The sequence below is a fragment of the Xenopus tropicalis genome, chromosome 4 (genome assembly GCF_000004195.4).
Source record: "Xenopus tropicalis strain Nigerian chromosome 4, UCB_Xtro_10.0, whole genome shotgun sequence".
Taxonomy (NCBI): Eukaryota; Metazoa; Chordata; class Amphibia; order Anura; family Pipidae; genus Xenopus; species Xenopus tropicalis.
In genome coordinates this window covers 6,091,611-6,110,593 of record NC_030680.2, presented here as the reverse complement: position 1 = coordinate 6,110,593, position 18,983 = coordinate 6,091,611, and the positions used below count along the sequence as shown (strand labels likewise).

At 49.7% G+C, this 18,983-nt stretch overlaps 1 protein-coding gene across 1 annotated transcript in view; it reads left to right on the top strand.

Moving 5' to 3' along the window:
* The first annotated feature begins 906 nt into the window (after positions 1-906).
* Positions 907-18,983, top strand: part of galnt18 (polypeptide N-acetylgalactosaminyltransferase 18) — a 231,821-nt gene continuing 213,744 nt past the window's right edge. Inside the window, exon 1 of the mRNA XM_031900397.1 lies at positions 907-2,392. Within this exon, the coding sequence (XP_031756257.1) occupies positions 2,158-2,392 (235 nt within the window). The 5' untranslated portion in view covers positions 907-2,157. The remainder of the gene's footprint in view (positions 2,393-18,983) is intronic.

Here is an 18,983-nt window from a genome sequence, read left to right as displayed (position 1 = left end):
GCACTCACCCCAAATCCCCCCCTAACTGGCCTTCAGGCTGGGCCCCCTTAGCCCATAACAAGGTTACAGATATATAGAAACATTGGGGTAACAGTCACCCCGCTATAGTTCCAGGGGTACCCAGGGCACAAATAAACACTCACCCCAAATCCCCCCCTAACTGGCCTTCAGGCTGGGCCCCCTTAGCCCATAACAAGGTTACAGATATATAGAAACATTGGGGTAACAGTCACCCCACTATAGTTCCAGGGGTACCCAGGGCAGCAGATGTTTAACTCTTTCTGTGCTGGAGGAATTTGCAGAGCCTAGTATTGGGTATTACATAACATCAGTTGTTTAATAGATGTAATAAGCCAGTCTCCCCAGTACACACAGTTCGCCCCCCCCCCCAATAACCGCTCATACACAATGTCTCCCCTCATTACTGTTCCCTAACAGCCGACTAATCTCCCACAGAAGCTTCTGGGCTAAACTGAGAATTTTGTGTAAAACTGATCATTTAGTTCTGATCCCCCCCGTCTCTGCGCAACATTCTGCCATTTACTGTATATGCCCTGGGCCATAAGGAACCAGCCCCCCAGTACATTCACCCACATATATACACCAGTGTCCCTTCTTTACACCCCCCAGTAACCCCAATGTATTTACACTAATATCCCCCTTTACACACAGCACCCCCACATATATACTCCAGTCACCCCAATAAGTAAACGACCCCCCCCCCCCCCCCACACACCATTGTGCGCAGACACACAGAGACACCCCGACACAGCCACAGACTGACAGTCAGGGAGAGACTGACAGAGAGATACACATGTGGGCGGGGCCTACCCTTCTGCTCCCACCCCTCCCTTCATGCTATTGGCTGAGCGGCTGTGGGAGGGGCGGCAGGGGATGGCCGAGGTACCCGGGCAGTACGGGAGGTTGGTGCGGGGCTCAGTGTTGGAAGGGTCGGCGCTCAGCCTGGGAAACTTTCTGCCGACCGTGGAACTGCTACACCGGGCACGGAAACCAACGGGGCCCTGCGGCACCCCCGGCGCACATTGGGCTGACACTGCCGCCTAGTGGCCATTCTGCCTCCCTGCCGGCCGAACGGAGCGATCCTCAGCGCTTACCCCGGAGCTACTGGTACCGACCCATCCCCGGACTCTTCTGCTTTATTGCACTAAATGCCCTGGGGCGAATTCCTGGGGTTCTCTCCTGGCACTGCCCCCTTACATGGTCCCTAGACTGTACCCCCTTACTGCTGCCCCCCTTACATGGTCCCTAGACTGTACCCCCTTACTTCTGCCCCCTTACTGCTACCCCTTACTGCTGCCCCCCTACCCCCTACTGCAGACTGAGACCCCTGATACTGGCTCTTAGACTGAGCCATTTGCTTTCTTACACTGACCCCCCCAGATACCCTCTGCCCCAGCCCTGTATTGCCCCCTTCTTGCACACACACTGGATCCCCCCACACTTCTGCAAGACTGAGCCCCCCCTCTGTACATACAGGCCGACCCCCCTGTAACTACACCTGATGCCCCCCCTGCCCTCCTCCCTGTAATAAATACTCAGGATTTTGCTACTGCCCCATAGACCCTCCCATCACACAAACCCCACTGTTGCTCCCTATAATACAATGAGCCCCCCGGCACTGCCTCTCAAGTAACCCCTTTTATTTTGCCTAGACTTTTGTTGCCCCCATTCTGAGCCCCCTGGCACTGGTCTTACTCTGAGACCCCCCAACTACTCAGTCTGAGAACCCTGGCACTGGTCTTACTCTGAGACCCCCCAACTACTCAGTCTGAGCCCCCTGGCACTGGTCTTACTCTGAGACCCCCCAACTACTCAGTCTGAGCCCCCTGGCACTGGTCTTACTCTGAGACCCCCCAACTACTCAGGCTGAGACCCCTGGTTGTGCCCCTTACACTAGAATCACCTAGCGGTGCCCCCGGCAGGTTCTCTTTCAGGACTAAATACTTGGGATTTTTGCCATTGCCCCAGACTCCTGCCATTGGACTGTTATTACCCAGAACTCAATTGCCCACAAAGCATCCCATGGACTGGCCAAACCCCAGGGACTGACCTATTTCCTTGGCGTTAGTTTACCCCTGGCACCGAGCCACTCTCTGGATTGGCACTGCCCTGGGCCCCCTATGGAGGGATCTCAGGATGGTCTGTACCAGGAAAACCAAAACCTTAGTGTCCACCTGTGTGATCCTGAGTGGCATGACCAACATCATCTGCCTGCTGTATGTGGGCTGGGTCACCAACTATATGGCCAACGTGTATGTGCGGGTACAGGAGCCTTTGCCGGGCATCAAGCTGGAGGAGGATAAAGGGGAGACGATCCGGATTATAGAGCGATTGGACCGCCTGGAAAGTGTCATTAACCAACACATCCAAGGTACTGACACCTGATTCATATTGTATGTTATATATATGCCAATGTGCCCATGAACTCCCAATATCTGTATGGTATATATGTGCCAGTGTGCCCATGAACTTGCAATCTGACTGCCTCTATATGCCCCTATCTGTATTTTATATCTGTGCCAACCTGCACATTTCTGCCCCTATCTGTATGTTATATCTGTGCCAACCTGCCCATTAACTGCCCCTCCCTGTATGGTATATCCGTGCCAACCTGCCCATTAACTGCCCCTATCTGTATGGTATATCTGTGCCAACCTGCCCATTAACTGCCCCAATCTTTATGTTATATCTGTGCCAACCTGCCCATTAACTGCCCCTCCCTGTATGTTATATCTGTGCCAACCTGCCCATTAACTGCCCCTATCTGTATTGTATATCTGTGCCAACCTGCACATTTCTGCCCCTTTCTTTATGGTATATCTGTGCCAACCTGCCCATTAACTGCCCCTATCTGTATTGTATATCTGTGCCAACCTGCCAATTAACTGCCCCTATCTGTATGGTATATCTGTGCCAACCTGCCCATTAACTGCCCCTCCCTGTATGTTATATCTGTGCCAACCTGCCCATTAACTGCCCCTATCTGTATTGTATATCTGTGCCAACCTGCACATTTCTGCCCCTTTCTTTATGGTATATCTGTGCCAACCTGCCCATTAACTGCCCCTATCTGTATGGTATATCTGTGCCAACCTGCCCATTAACTGCCCCTATCTGTATGGTATATCTGTGCCAACCTGCCCATTAACTGCCCCTATCTGTATGGTATATCTGTGCCAACCTGCCCATTAACTGCCCCTATCTGTATGGTATATCTGTGCCAACCTGCCCATTAACTGCCCCAATCTGTGTGTTATATCCGTGCCAACCTGCCCATTAACTGCCCCTATCTGTATGGTATATCTGTTCCAACCTGTCCATTAACTGCCCCAATCTGTGTGTTATATCCGTGCCAACCTGCCCATTTCTGCCCCATCTCTATGCTGCATTTGTGCCAATGTTCCTATTAACATCTCCTCTCTGTATAACTGTGCCAGTCTGCAATTCTCTGAAAGTTTTATCTGAGCCAACATATCTATTACTGGCATTTATCTATATATCTGTGCCAACTTGCCATTCACTATCCCATTTGTAAGTTACCTATGTGCCCGTTTGCAGATTAACTGCCCCTATCTGTTAGTAATATCCTATAATACTCTCCCCTATCTGTGTATCTGTGCCTCTTTGCCCATTTGCTGCCCATATCTGTATATCATTGCCAGCCTGCCTATTACCTGCACCATCTGTATATCAGTGCCAGCCTGCTAGTATCTGTATATTAGTTGCCCTATGTACTGTGCCCATTCTGCCCATAACTGTATATCTGTGCCAGCCCTTTCATTATCTGCCCTGTCCGTAGGTACCCGCCCTGTGTGTTCCGTATCCTGTAGGTGACATTAATCCCCGAGCTGACTGTCATTTCTCTCCTGCCCCCTAACTGCCCCACCTGTATATGACATAGCTATAATAACTGTATATGACATAGCTATTATAACTGTATATGACATAGCTATAATAACTGTATATGACATAGCTATTATAACTGTATATGACATAGCTATTATAACTGTATATGACATAGCTATTATAACTGTATATGACATAGCTATAATAACTGTATATGACATAGCTATTATAACTGTATATGACATAGCTATTATAACTGTATATGACATAGCTATTATAACTGTATATGACATAGCTATCAGCCCTTCATGTATATTATATTGCAGTCAGTGTGATTTCTGCTTTAGCTGCTGACTTGGCCTTTAGCAGTGTAACTCCGGTTATATAGTGCCACCCTGCCAACGACTGCCCTGTCTGTATAATATGTTATTATTGATTGCCTTACCTATATATATCATTAGGTTCTGCCTCACTATCGAGGAATATAATTATTTACAGCTCTACCTGCATATAATATCACTAAGTGCCTTAGCTGTATGGAATATTATTATTACCTGCTCTCTGTGTATGTGACATTGTGTAGCTGCTCCGTACCTGTGTGTATGTGCCATATCTGTCAGTACTTACCTGTGTATTAAATAGCTCCCTGTTCTCTCCTAGCGTAATACTCAGCTATCTGCTCCCTTATTGTGTATTATGTAACGTCCCCTGTTCCCTTCATGTATATATTACATACTGTCCCTGTTCCATTTCTGCACATTTATAGCTCTCTGTGTTCCCTACCTGTATATAACATACCCCCTGTGTTCCCTACCTGTATATAGCATACCCCCTGTGTTCCCTACCTGTATATAGCATACCCCCTGTGTTCCCTACCTGTATATAACATACCCCCTGTGTTCCCTACCTGTATATAACATACCCCCTGTGTTCCCTACCTGTATATAGCATACCCCCTGTGTTCCCTACCTGTATATAGCATACCCCCTGTGTTCCCTACCTGTATATAACATACCCCCTGTGTTCCCTACCTGTATATAACATACCCCCTGTGTTCCCTACCTGTATATAACATACCCCCTGTGTTCCCTACCTGTATATAACATACCCCCTGTGTTCCCTACCTGTATATAACATACCCCCTGTGTTCCCTACCTGTATATAACATACCCCCTGTGTTCCCTACCTGTATATAACATACCCCCTGTGTTCCCTACCTGTATATAACATACCCCCTGTGTTCCCTACCTGTATATAACACACCCCCTGTGTTCCCTACCTGTATATAACATACCCCCTGTGTTCCTTACCTGTATATAACATACCCCCTGTGTTCCCTACCTGTATATTACATACCCCCTGTGTTCCCTACCTGTATATAACATACCCCCTGTGTTCCCTACCTGTATATAACATACCCCCTGTGTTCCCTACCTGTATATAACATACCCCCTGTGTTCCCTACCTGTATATAACATACCCCCTGTGTTCCTTACCTGTATATAACATACCCCCTGTGTTCCCTACCTGTATATAACATACCCCCTGTGTTCCCTACCTGTATATAACATACCCCCTGTGTTCCCTACCTGTATATAACATACCCCCTGTGTTCCCTACCTGTATATAACATACCCCCTGTGTTCCCTACCTGTATTAACCCCCTGTGTTCCCTACCTGTATATAGCATACCCCCTGTGTTCCCTACCTGTATATAACATACCCCCTGTGTTCCCTACCTGTATATAACATACCCCCTGTGTTCCCTACCTGTATATAACATACCCCCTGTGTTCCTTACCTGTATATAACATACCCCCTGTGTTCCTTACCTGTATATAACATACCCCCTGTGTTCCCTACCTGTATATTACATACCCCCTGTGTTCCCTACCTGTATATAACATACCCCCTGTGTTCCCTACCTGTATATAACATACCCCCTGTGTTCCCTACCTGTATATAACATACCCCCTGTGTTCCCTACCTGTATATAACATACCCCCTGTGTTCCCTACCTGTATATAACACACCCCCTGTGTTCCCTACCTGTATATAACATACCCCCTGTGTTCCCTACCTGTATATAACATACCCCCTGTGTTCCCTACCTGTATATAACATACCCCCTGTGTTCCCTACCTGTATATAACATACCCCCTGTGTTCCCTACCTGTATATAACATACCCCCTGTGTTCCCTACCTGTATATAACATACCCCCTGTGTTCCCTACCTGTATATAACACACCCCCTGTGTTCCCTACCTGTATATAACATACCCCCTGTGTTCCCTACCTGTATATAACATACCCCCTGTGTTCCCTACCTGTATATAACATACCCCCTGTGTTCCCTACCTGTATATAACATACCCCCTTTGTTCCCTACCTGTATATAACATACCCCCTGTGTTCCCTACCTGTATATAACATACCCCCTGTGTTCCCTACCTGTATATAACATACCCCCTGTGTTCCCTACCTGTATATAACATACCCCCTGTGTTCCCCCACCCCATGCAGGAATTCTACTTTGGTTCTAGATTGTTTTTCCCAGTCCTGTGATTACCCTGTATATTATACACACAGCGGTTACTATAGATATTTGTTTCTATCCAGTTACCGTCTCGCCGTTCTATCATCCTCGTCATCGTCGCTGCTGATACATTGTATTATTCTGCCTCATTGGTTCCTTCTCAGGCCCCATTGTTATTCTGGATCCTTTAGGTTCTAATTAGGGGGCAACACTGGCAGCTTCAGCCTCTCGTCATCTTCATTGTGGAACGTGTGTGTGATCATAAACCCAAGCCGGGGGGGGGCTGCGTAGCACAGGGACCCCATAGTCCAAGGACCCCGGGGAGAAGCTTGTGGCCAAAACTATAGGGAACCCTGCCTGTCCAACATCTCATTCCCAACCCAAGGGGGTTATATGAAATTGCCCCTCTCCTTGCTACTATAACTGCCCCTGCCCTTCTGGGAAGGTTCCCACTAGATGTTGGGACAGTGTTGCTGGGAGTTGCTCCCATTCAGCCACAAGGGCATTAGTGAGGTTGGGCAGTGATGTTGGGGATCAGGCTCACAGTCGGGGTTCCATCCCACAGGGGTTCAGTTGGGTTGCCCAACCCTACCTGCTATAACTGCCCCTACCCTTCTGGGAAGGTTCCCACTAGATGTTGGCACAGTGAATTAACCCCTAATGTGGCACAATAGGACGCGGCACGCTTGGGTGATGTCATTTCGTGGTTTGGCCGCTAAGTGCCGGGCGGCTTGGGATGTGGCTGTGAAAAGCTTCTGTGTAGAAATGAGAGTTTGAGGAAAGGAAAGCGCAGCACTTGCTAATTATACATGGAGGGAATAAGGGGGCAGTTAAAGGGGCAGGACACCCTATAGCCGGAGTCACACTCAGGGGTCAGTACCAGGACTCAGGGAGGGTCCGGCAATGGGATCTGCCCGGCAGCTGTCTGGGAAGAGGCACTACATTTCTGTTGCTAAACAGGCCGGTATCTCTGGCGGGTGGGGGGGGGGTGTTGTTTTCAAAGGGCCTTGGCATGAATTATGGGCAGACAGTTGCGGGTGGGGGGGTTTGGGGGGGTCCCACAGGAACACGCTGATATTTGCCAACAATGTACTCTGGGTGCTCAGCTTTTCTATAGAAAGCCCAACCCTTCTAGATACACAGAGAAAGGTAAATACCCCCCCCCCCCCCCCCCGGGGCAGGCAGGCAAGTCTCTACAGCTGCCCCACATGTGTTTATATGCATATCCGAACAGTTGTGGCACCCCCAGCTATGATTTGCAGTCTAGGCCCAAGAGCTTGCACTCTGGTCTGGAAACCCAAATGCATTAATATAGGGATTCTGCTACTGCTGAACTATAACTTGCTGCCCTGGGCTTCATCTATGAGCCCACCGTATCCAGCACTCTTACAAACCTGTCATGTAAAGGGTTAACAGTCAGCATTGGTTAGTCATTAATGGTTTGTAGCCGTGGGCCCAAGAGCTTGCACTCTGGTCTGGAAACCCAAATGCATCTCTGCACATAAGTATAGGGATTCTGCTACTGCTGAACTATAACTCCCTGCTCACTGCATCCAGTCCTCTGTTTCTCTACAAATCTGTCATGCAAAGGGTTAACAGCTGGCGTTGGTTAGTCACCACTTTGCCGCGCAGTGGCACCCGCGCCTCCCAGTGACAGCGATGTGACAGCCAGTGACTGAGTGACGGCTGGGCAATGACTCTGTCTAATTAAATCAGGCATGGGATTGGTTCCCCAGTTCCCCATCAGAAGCGGTAGGGCCCCCCCCCACCCCTGATTGGGCCCCAATTTGATGGTGGCGTTGCCTTGCACCCTAACGCCATTGTCTGTGCACACCAGCGCCGTAAATGCCCTATTGCGATTGGTCGCTCATCTGCATTGTGGAATCCTGCAGTGTTATTGGGTGTCTGCGGTGAATTCTGGGCATTGTGGGTAAGGATCGGGGTGACTGTGGCCCCTATTATTGTAAATGAGCCTCATTCCTTACCTACAGCCCATTGGCAGGAATTATTATTATTATTACCATTTATTTATAAAGCGCCAACATATCCCGCAGCGCTGTACAATAAGTGGGTTTCATACATTGGGCATACAGAGTAACATATAAAGCAATCAGTAACCGATACAGGAGGGGAAGGGAGCCCTGCCCAAAAGAGCTTACACTCTACAAGGAGTAACATATAAAGCAATCAGTAACCGATACAGGAGGGGAAGGGAGCCCTGTCCAAAAGAGCTTACACTCTACAAGGAGTAACATATAAAGCAATCAGTAACCGATACAGGAGGGGAAGGGAGCCCTGCCCAAAAGAGCTTACACTCTACAAGGAGTAACATATAAAGTAATCAGTAACCGATACAGGAGGGGAAGGGAGCCCTGCCCAAAAGAGCTTACACTCTACAAGGAGTAACATATAAAGTAATCAGTAACCGATACAAGAGGGGAAGGGAGCCCTGCCCAAAAGAGCTTACACTCTACAAGGAGTAACATATAAAGCAATCAGTAACCGATACAGGAGGGGAAGGGAGCCCTGCCCAAAAGAGCTTACACTCTACAAGGAGTAACATATAAAGCAATCAGTAACCGATACAGGAGGGGAAGGGAGCCCTGCCCAAAAGAGCTTACACTCTACAAGGAGTAACATATAAAGCAATCAGTAACCGATACAGGAGGGGAAGAGAGCCCTGCCCAAAAGAGCTTACACTCTACAAGGAGTAACATATAAAGCAATCAGTAACCGATACAGGAGGGGAAGGGAGCCCTGCCCAAAAGAGCTTACACTCTACAAGGAGTAACATATAAAGCAATCAGTAACCGATACAGGAGGGGAAGAGAGCCCTGCCCCAAAGAGCTTACACTCTACAAGGAGTAACATATAAAGCAATCAGTAACTGATACAAGAGGGGAAGAGAGCCCTGCCCAAAAGAGCTTACACTCTACAAGGAGTAACATATAAAGCAATCAGTAACCGATACAGGAGGGGAAGAGAGCCCTGCCCAAAAGAGCTTACACTCTAAAAGGAATCCAATCCTAAGCTTTTTAGTGACCCCCCCCTGCCCCTATATCTCCCTGCAGTTCTATTACCCCCCCACCGAGCGGCGCCGAGAGCAGTGGGTCTGTCAGTGCTGAAATCACAAAAGAACAACCCAGGAACCATCAGTCTTGGCATCTGGTCAGGCAAATCCCCGCGCGGCTGTCACAACTGGGGAAGCTTTGGCCAATAATCAGAGGCTTAGCCGGATTACATGATATATATATATATATAGCAGATTGTTTGTGGCTGAGCCCCCCCCCGGCGCCGGCAGACAGCTGGGTCACTGGTGCGAGGAGGCCGGGCTATTTCTGGCCCAGTCAGGCTTGATCAGTCGCAAGGTGCTCGGCTTCATTAAGGTGCAAGGGGAGACGCATTCCCTTCCCAGAATCCAATATCATCTTATTATCCTTATTGCCTGCCCCCCCCCCGTAATGTAGGGGGGCTTGTGTTGCACAGGAATCTATTGTCTCATTCACTTGATTCCATCTCTTTGGTGGCAACTGTGCCAGGGGCAGGGGGTAGTTAATTAAACTGTCATTCACTGTTACTTTCAAGTGAACTCCTCCTTATCTGTAATCCAGAGACACAGCCAGCAGCCGGGGAAGGAAGGGGGGGGTGTTTATTATGTAATTCCAGGGGGGATAGAAGGGGGGGTGTAGTAACTAAGTAACAAAACAATGATCCATAAATCCACCCCCCCCAAGGGTTACAAATAAGACCCCAGAATGGCTTTGAGATAAAGGGAAAGGTGTGGGTGGGTTGGGGGGAGAGTATGGGTGGGTCGGGGGGTAGAGTATGGGTGGGTCGGGGGGGAGAGTATGGGTGGGTCGGGGGGGGGGCGAGTATGGGGGGGTCGGGGGGTGAGTATGGGTGGGTTGGGGGCGTGTATGGGTGGGTCGGGGGGGGCGTGTATGGGTGGGTCGGTGGGGCGTGTATGGGTGGGTCAGGGGGGGCAAGTATGGGTGGGTCGGGGGGCAAGTATGGGTGGGTCGGGGGGGTGAGTATGGGTGGGTCGGGGGGGTGAGTATGGGTGGGTCAGGGGGGTAGAGTATGGGTGGGTCGGGGGGGTGAGTATGGCTGGGTCGGGGGGGTGAGTATGGGTGGGCTGGGGGGGGAGAGTATGGGTGGGTTGGAGGGGGCGAATATGGTGGGGTTGGTGGGTTGAGTATGGGTGGGTAGGGGGGGTTGAGTATGGGTGGGTCGGGGGGTTGAGTATGGGTGGGTCGGGGGGGTTGAGTATGGGTGGGTCGGGGGGTTGAGTATGGGTGGGTCGGGGGGGTTGAGTATGGGTGGGTCGGGGGGGTTGAGTATGGGTGGGTCGGGGGGGTTGAGTATGGGTGGGTCGGGAGGGTTGAGTATGGGTGGGTCGGGGGGGTTGAGTATGGGTGGGTCGGGGGGGTTGAGTATGGGTGGGTCGGGAGGGTTGAGTATGGGTGGGTCGGGAGGGTTGAGTATGGGTGGGTTGGGGGGCGTGTATGGGTGGGTCGGGGGGGTTGAGTATGGGTGGGTCGGGGGGGCGAGTATGGGTGGGTCGGGGGGGTAGTATGGGTGGGTTGGGGGGGGTAGTATGGGTGGATTGGGGGGGGCAGTATGGGTGGGTCGGGGGGGCAGTATGGGTGGGTCGGGGGGGGCAGTATGGGTGGGTCGGGGGGGCGAGTATGAGTATGTGAGGGGGTGGGGGGGTGAGTTACAAGGGGGTTTATAGATGAGACATTTGCCATCAGTGCCGACACATCAGGAAGCTCAGGCCCCGGGGGGCTGCTGCGCGGCGCTTGGCACCCATTGCCATGCCAACTGGGACTTGTTACCAACAATGCAGCCGTGGGTGTGCGAGCTCCGCTGTGCCGCTCCGTGGGTGGCTTTGGGCAGGGTGCCAGGGCTCAAGCAGGGATAAAATAAGCCCTGTAATCAGGAGCTGACAATCTAATTGGCACGTGGGGAGCTCATTCCGTAAGAGCCCGGGCAGGGGGCAGTGCCAGGGGATTCAACTGCTACAGTTTCACTTTTATCTGCCGGATGAACAGAGTTGGCGCCTCCGAGGCCGGAAGGTAGTGGGGCCCCAGGTTGGCAGATGGGAGAGGGGGTCACGGCGACGGTGCTGGGGGGGGGGGGGTAAAAGGGCAATCGCTGCGTTACAGACTCACAGCTTAGATCTACGGCCTAGAAACAGCCGCTCCCTTGTTCCTACTGCAGAGATTAGGGAATGTGTGGGGGATTGGGCTTAATCATATACTGTATTCTCTGTATTATACGGGGTAATGTACCCCCTACTGTAAATGATAAGGATATTAGCAGTCACTGAGGGGCTCTGTGCCCATATAAAGGCACAAGGCTGCAGGCTGAGTTATACAGGGAACTCTGAGTATCACTCATGTATTATAAGGGATAATGTACCCCCTACTGTAAATGATAAGGATATTAGCAGTCACTGAGGGGCTCTGTGCCCCCCATATAAAGGCACAAGGCTGCAGGCTGAGTTATACAGGGAACTCTGAGTATCACTCATGTATTATAAGGGATAATGTACCCCCTACTGTAAATGATAAGGATATTAGCAGTCACTGAGGGGTTCTGTGCCCCCCATATAAAGGCACAAGGCTGCAGGCTGAGTTATACAGGGAACTCTGAGTATCACTCATGTATTATAAGGGATAATGTACCCCCTACTGTAAATGATAAGGATATTAGCAGTCACTGAGGGGTTCTGTGCCCCCCATATAAAGGCACAAGGCTGCAGGCTGAGTTATACAGGGAACTCTGAGTATCACTCATTTATTATAAGGGATAATGTACCCCCTACTGTAAATGATAAGGATATTAGCAGTCACTGAGGGGTTCTGTGCCCCCCATATAAAGGCACAAGGCTGCAGGCTGAGTTATACAGGGAACTCTGAGTATCACTCATGTATTATAAGGGATAATGTACCCCCTACTGTAAATGATAAGGATATTAGCAGTCACTGAGGGGTTCTGTGCCCCCCATATAAAGGCACAAGGCTGCAGGCTGAGTTATACAGGGAACTCTGAGTATCACTCATGTATTATAAGGGATAATGTACCCCCTACTGTAAATGATAAGGATATTAGCAGTCACTGAGGGGTTCTGTGCCCATATAAAGGCACAAGGCTGCAGGCTGAGTTATACAGGGAACTCTGAGTATCACTCATGTATTATAAGGGATACTGTACCCCCTACTGTAAATGATAAGGATATTAGCAGTCACTGAGGGGTTCTGTGCCCCCCATATAAAGGCACAAGGCTGCAGGCTGAGTTATACAGGGAACTATGAGTATCACTCATGTATTATAAGGGATAATGTACCCCCTACTGTAAATGATAAGGATATTAGCAGTCACTGAGGGGTTCTGTGCCCCCCATATAAAGGCACAAGGCTGCAGGCTGAGTTATACAGGGAACTCTGAGTATCACTCATGTATTATAAGGGGTAATGTACCCCCTACTGTAAATGATAAGGATATTAGAGTTATACAGGGAACTCTGAGTACAGTATCTGTATAAACAAGTACATTGCAGTGTTTATCTATGGATACAAATCTCCAGGGAATTTCCAATACACTTTAATGTAAGTCCCTGTTCGTTAGTGCAAGTGCAATTAGTGCTTTCGCTGCAGGAAACGGGCGCATTTCTTCATACGAGAATATTTGATGGGGCTGATAAATATTTATTATAAGAATCCGGTTTTCAAGGGTAAAGGGGAGGTGTGTGCGTCCCAGGGGCCCGAGGGACTGGAATATTAAATCCGTGCGGTTCTGACCCACCGGGGCGGCAGGAAAACTCTCGGAAGGAAAAGATATCGGATAGAGAGATAAAAGTCAGAACTTATTGTACAGCGCTGCGGGGTATGTTGGCGCTTTATAAATAAATGTTAATAATAATAATAATAATAAAAGGAAAATAAAATAGGATATAATAGTATTGTTCCGTATAGTCAGAACCTTCAGTGCATCCCAATGAGCCTCACGGGAAAGATTGATTGTTCCATTTCGGTTCTTTGGATTGGATTTAGCTTGTGCGTCAGCCATACTCTCCCAGCATTGTGTATATACCCGCATTTATTTATATAGAGAGAGGAGCCAAGTCCAACAGCCATTCCCTGACTGACTGGGGAGTCCCAATGCGACGGGATAGAAACCTGCACTGGGGATAAAAGGGTATTGTAGGGATCCGTAAGCAGCAGTCCTGCCCTGCTTTATGGCTGAGATTCTAGCTATCTGTATAACAGAGCATTCTGTCACAGTGGCACAGATCCTATCTGATCCCCCCCATTGTAAGCAGCAGTCCTGCCCTGCTTTATGGCTGAGATTCTAGCTATCTGTATAACAGAGCATTCTGTCACAGTGGCACAGATCCTATCTGATCCCCCCATTGTAAGCAGCAGTCCTGCCCTGCTTTATGGCTGAGATTCTAGCTATCTGTATAACAGAGCATTCTGTCACAGTGGCACAGATCCTATCTGATCCCCCATTGTAAGCAGCAGTCCTGCCCTGCTTTATGGCTGAGATTCTAGCTATCTGTATAACAGAGCATTCTGTCACAGTGGCACAGATCCTATCTGATCCCCCCATTGTAAGCAGCAGTCCTGCCCTGCTTTATGGCTGAGATTCTAGCTATCTGTATAACAGAGCATTCTGTCACAGTGGCACAGATCCTATCTGATCCCCCCATTGTAAGCAGCAGTCCTGCCCTGCTTTATGGCTGAGATTCTAGCTATCTGTATAACAGAGCATTCTGTCACAGTGGCACAGATCCTATCTGATCCCCCCCCCATTGTAAGCAGCAGTCCTGCCCTGCTTTATGGCTGAGATTCTAGCTATCTGTATAACAGAGCATTCTGTCACAGTGGCACAGATCCTATCTGATCCCCCCATTGTAAGCAGCAGTCCTGCCCTGCTTTATGGCTGAGATTCTAGCTATCTGTATAACAGAGCATTCTGTCACAGTGGCACAGATCCTATCTGATCCCCCCATTGTAAGCAGCAGTCCTGCCCTGCTTTATGGCTGAGATTCTAGCTATCTGTATAACAGAGCATTCTGTCACAGTGGCACAGATCCTATCTGATCCCCCCCCCATTGTAAGCAGCAGTCCTGCCCTGCTTTATGGCTGAGATTCTAGCTATCTGTATAACAGAGCATTCTGTCACAGTGGCACAGATCCTATCTGATCCCCCCATTGTAAGCAGCAGTCCTGCCCTGCTTTATGGCTGAGATTCTAGCTATCTGTATAACAGAACATTCTGTCACAGTGGCACAGATCCTGATAACAAATTAGAAATGCAGAAATGTTTATAGAAAATCAGAAATAGAAATATGAGCATGGGCCTCTGTTTCTCAAAGCCTGGCGCTGGAGGGAATCCAGGGGAGTTTGCCTTTGCCTTTTCTCAGATGCCTATAAGATAAATATAGCATTGGCCGTGGCTACGGGGCACAAGTCTCTGGGTGTGTGAGAATGAATCAGCCTATTCATTTAATGCAGGATGCACATAGCGACAAGGCTTTTTAAGTACATTAAACGAATGCTGGAGAGTAGTTTGGACCGGATCCAGCGGCGGGCGCTGCTGTCGGAGAGCCGGCCAAGGAACAGCCTAACGTTTGTGTATATAATGCTCTGCGCATACCAGGAATGGAGCGTTCGTTGGAAGCGGCGCGGATGTTCATTAATAGCCGGGGAGGGTCTCTCAGCCCAGACACACGGTCCCTGCAGACCCGATGCAGATACAGAACAGCCGGCAGGGGAACCAGATGGGCCCTGTAACCTGTATTGTCTGACATCAGAGTGGAAGCTTTGCAGGAGGCGGCCCTTAATTCTTAAAATGGTAATTTTCTATTTAGGATTAGCCTTAGTGTTGCCACTGTCTCCATCTTGTCCTACTGTCTCCATCTTGCCCTACTGTCCCCATCTTGCCCTACTGTCTCCATCTTGCCCTACTGTCTCCATCTTGTCCTACTGTCTCCATCTTGCCCTACTGTCTCCATCTTGTCCTACTGTCTCCATCTTGCCCTACTGTCCCCATCTTGCCCTACTGTCTCCATCTTGCCCTACTGTCTCCATCTTGCCCTACTGTCTCCATCTTGCCCTACTGTCCCCATCTTGCCCTACTGTCTCCATCTTGCCCTACTGTCTCCATCTTGCCCTACTGTCTCCATCTTGCCCTACTGTCTCCATCTTGTCCTACTGTCTCCATCTTGCCCTACTGTCTCCATCTTGCCCTACTGTCTCCATCTTGTCCTACTGTCTCCATCTTGTCCTACTGTCTCCATCTTGTCCTACTGTCTCCATCTTGCCCTACTGTCTCCATCTTGTCCTACTGTCTCCATCTTGCCCTACTGTCCCCATCTTGTCCTACTGTCTCCATCTTGCCCTACTGTCTCCATCTTGCCCTACTGTCTCCATCTTGCCCTACTGTCCCCATCTTGCCCTACTGTCTCCATCTTGCCCTACTGTCTCCATCTTGCCCTACTGTCTCCATCTTGCCCTACTGTCTCCATCTTGTCCTACTGTCTCCATCTTGTCCTACTGTCTCCATCTTGTCCTACTGTCTCCATCTTGCCCTACTGTCTCCATCTTGCCCTACTGTCTCCATCTTGCCCTACTGTCTCCATCTTGTCCTACTGTCTCCATCTTGCCCTACTGTCTCCATCTTGTCCTACTGTCTCCATCTTGCCCTACTGTCTCCATCTTGCCCTACTGTCTCCATCTTGCCCTACTGTCTCCATCTTGCCCTACTGTCTCCATCTTGCCCTACTGTCTCCATCTTGTCCTACTGTCTCCATCTTGCCCTACTGTCTCCATCTTGTCCTACTGTCTCCATCTTGTCCTACTGTCTCCATCTTGCCCTACTGTCTCCATCTTGCCCTACTGTCTCCATCTTGCCCTACTGTCTCCATCTTGCCCTACTGTCTCCATCTTGCCCTACTGTCTCCATCTTGCCCTACTGTCTCCATCTTGCCCTACTGTCTCCATCTTGCCCTACTGTCTCCATCTTGCCCTACTGTCTCCATCTTGCCCTACTGTCTCCATCTTGCCCTACTGTCTCCATCTTGCCCTACTGTCTCCATCTTGCCCTACTGTCTCCATCTTGCCCTACTGTCTCCATCTTGCCCTACTGTCTCCATCTTGCCCTACTGTCTCCATCTTGCCCTACTGTCTCATCTCCATCTTGCCCTACTGTCTCCATCTTGTCCTACTGTCTCCATCTGCCCTACTGTCTCCATCTTGTCCTACTGTCTCCATCTTGTCCTACTGTCTCCATCTTGCCCTACTGTCCCCATCTTGCCCTACTGTCTCCATCTTGTCCTACTGTCTCCATCTTGTCCTACTGTCCCCATCTTGCCCTACTGTCTCCATCTTGCCCTACTGTCCCCATCTTGCCCTACTGTCTCCATCTTGCCCTACTGTCTCCATCTTGTCCTACTGTCTCCATCTTGCCCTTCTGTCTCCATCTTGTCCTACTGTCCCCATCTTGCCCTACTGTCTCCATCTTGCTCTACTGTCCCCATCTTGCCCTACTGTCTCCATCTTGCCCTACTGTCTCCATCTTGCCCTACTGTCTCCATCTTGCCCTACTGTCTCCATCTTGCCCTTCTGTCTCCATCTTGTCCTACTGTCTCCATCTTGCCTACTGTCTCCATCTTGCCCTACTGTCTCCATCTTGCCCTACTGTCTCCATCTTGCCCTACTGTCTCCATCTTGCCCTACTGTCCCCATCTTGCCCTACTGTCTCCATCTTGTCCTACTGTCTCCATCTTGTCCTACTGTCCCCATCTTGCCCTACTGTCTCCATCTTGTCCTACTGTCCCCATCTTGCCCTACTGTCTCCATCTTGCCCTACTGTCTCCATCTTGTCCTACTGTCTCCATCTTGCCCTTCTGTCTCCATCTTGTCCTACTGTCCCCATCTTGCCCTACTGTCTCCATCTTGCTCTACTGTCCCCATCTTGCCCTACTGTCTCCATCTTGCCCTACTGTCTCCATCTTGTCCTACTGTCCCCATCTTGCCCTACTGTCTCCATCTTGCTCTACTGTCCCCATCTTGCCCTACTGTCTCCATCTTGCCCTACTGTCTCCATCTTGCCGTACTGTCTCCATCTTGCCCTACTGTCTCCATCTTGTCCTACTGTCTCCATCTTGCCCTACTGTCTCCATCTTGCCCTACTGTCCCCATCTTGCCCTACTGTCTGCATCTTGCCCTACTGTCTCCATCTTGTCCTACTGTCTCCATCTTGTCCTACTGTCTTCATCTTGCCCTACTGTCTCCATCTTGTCCTACTGTCTCCATCTTGTCCTACTGTCTCCATCTTGTCCTACTGTCTCCATCTTGTCCTACTGTCTCCATCTTGCCCTACTGTCTCCATCTTGCCCTACTGTCTCCATCTTGTCCTACTGTCTCCATCTTGTCCTACTGTCTCCATCTTGTCCTACTGTCTGCATCTTGCCCTACTGTCTCCATCTTGCCCTACTGTCTCCATCTTGCCCTACTGTCTCCATCTTGCCCTACCGTCTGCATCTTGCCCTACTGTCTCCATCTTGTCCTACTGTCTCCATCTTGCCCTACTGTCCCCATCTTGTCCTACTGTCAACAACAACATCCAGCTGTCTGTAACTTCTCCTCTATGGAGTAGCCACGGTGGGGGGGGGGGGCTCTTGACAACTGTAGGAACCCCTAAAATAACTTGGCTGATACTGTCTCATATACTTTGCTGTATGGAAGGCATCTCGGTTACATCTCATGGCTTTGGGTCTCTCTGACCCACAATAAGATCCCTGGAAGGGAAGGAGGTTGTTACTTTCCAGCTCATTAAAGGTTCCAATTAGTTATATTCCTATAGTTAATAAGTTCTCCTGTTTACTCTGCCCCAGCAGAGCTTTCCTACCCCCCTCGCTCTCTTTGTTAAGGGCCACGGGCCGGTGCCCAGGAGCACAAGGAAAGCCATATCTACGTTCTGGGCTCCCACCTGAATAAACTCCTCGGCATGTATGGCAGCCGTCTCCCAGGGGCTGATAATTACAGATGAGTGACGCGGCTTTAGACCGCTCTTTAGCAGCTGCACATAAATATTTTAGGCGGAATCCTTGTGTTTGCCCTTCAGACACCTGCCTATTTGTGACACATGGAGCAGGGGCGCCTCTGGCTCCATTCAGCTGCACTGTATGCAGAGCATTCATTGGGCCGGTGTATTAAAGGGGAAGTAAAGCCCTGGCCCAGTGGAATGTGGGGTTGCTGTACTGATTACTATGTTTATACCTTTGCTAGAGGCTAAAGGGCTTTGGGGGCCTTGGGGTTGGCACATAAACCCAACACAAAAGGACTCGCTTGCTTCTGTGTTTGAGCATTACTTCCCCTTTAATAAAGAGAAATACGAGAGCAATTCCTATATAATATAGGGTCATTTTCCCTTTAAAGCTTTGTCCTTTCTGTGCATTCGGTGCTTTTTCCTAGTGAAAGAGAACAAAGAGACCTGGGTCGGATTATTGTGCCGCCGCAGCCGGAGATCACGGGCCGGAACGCTAATCCGGTAATGGAACATACA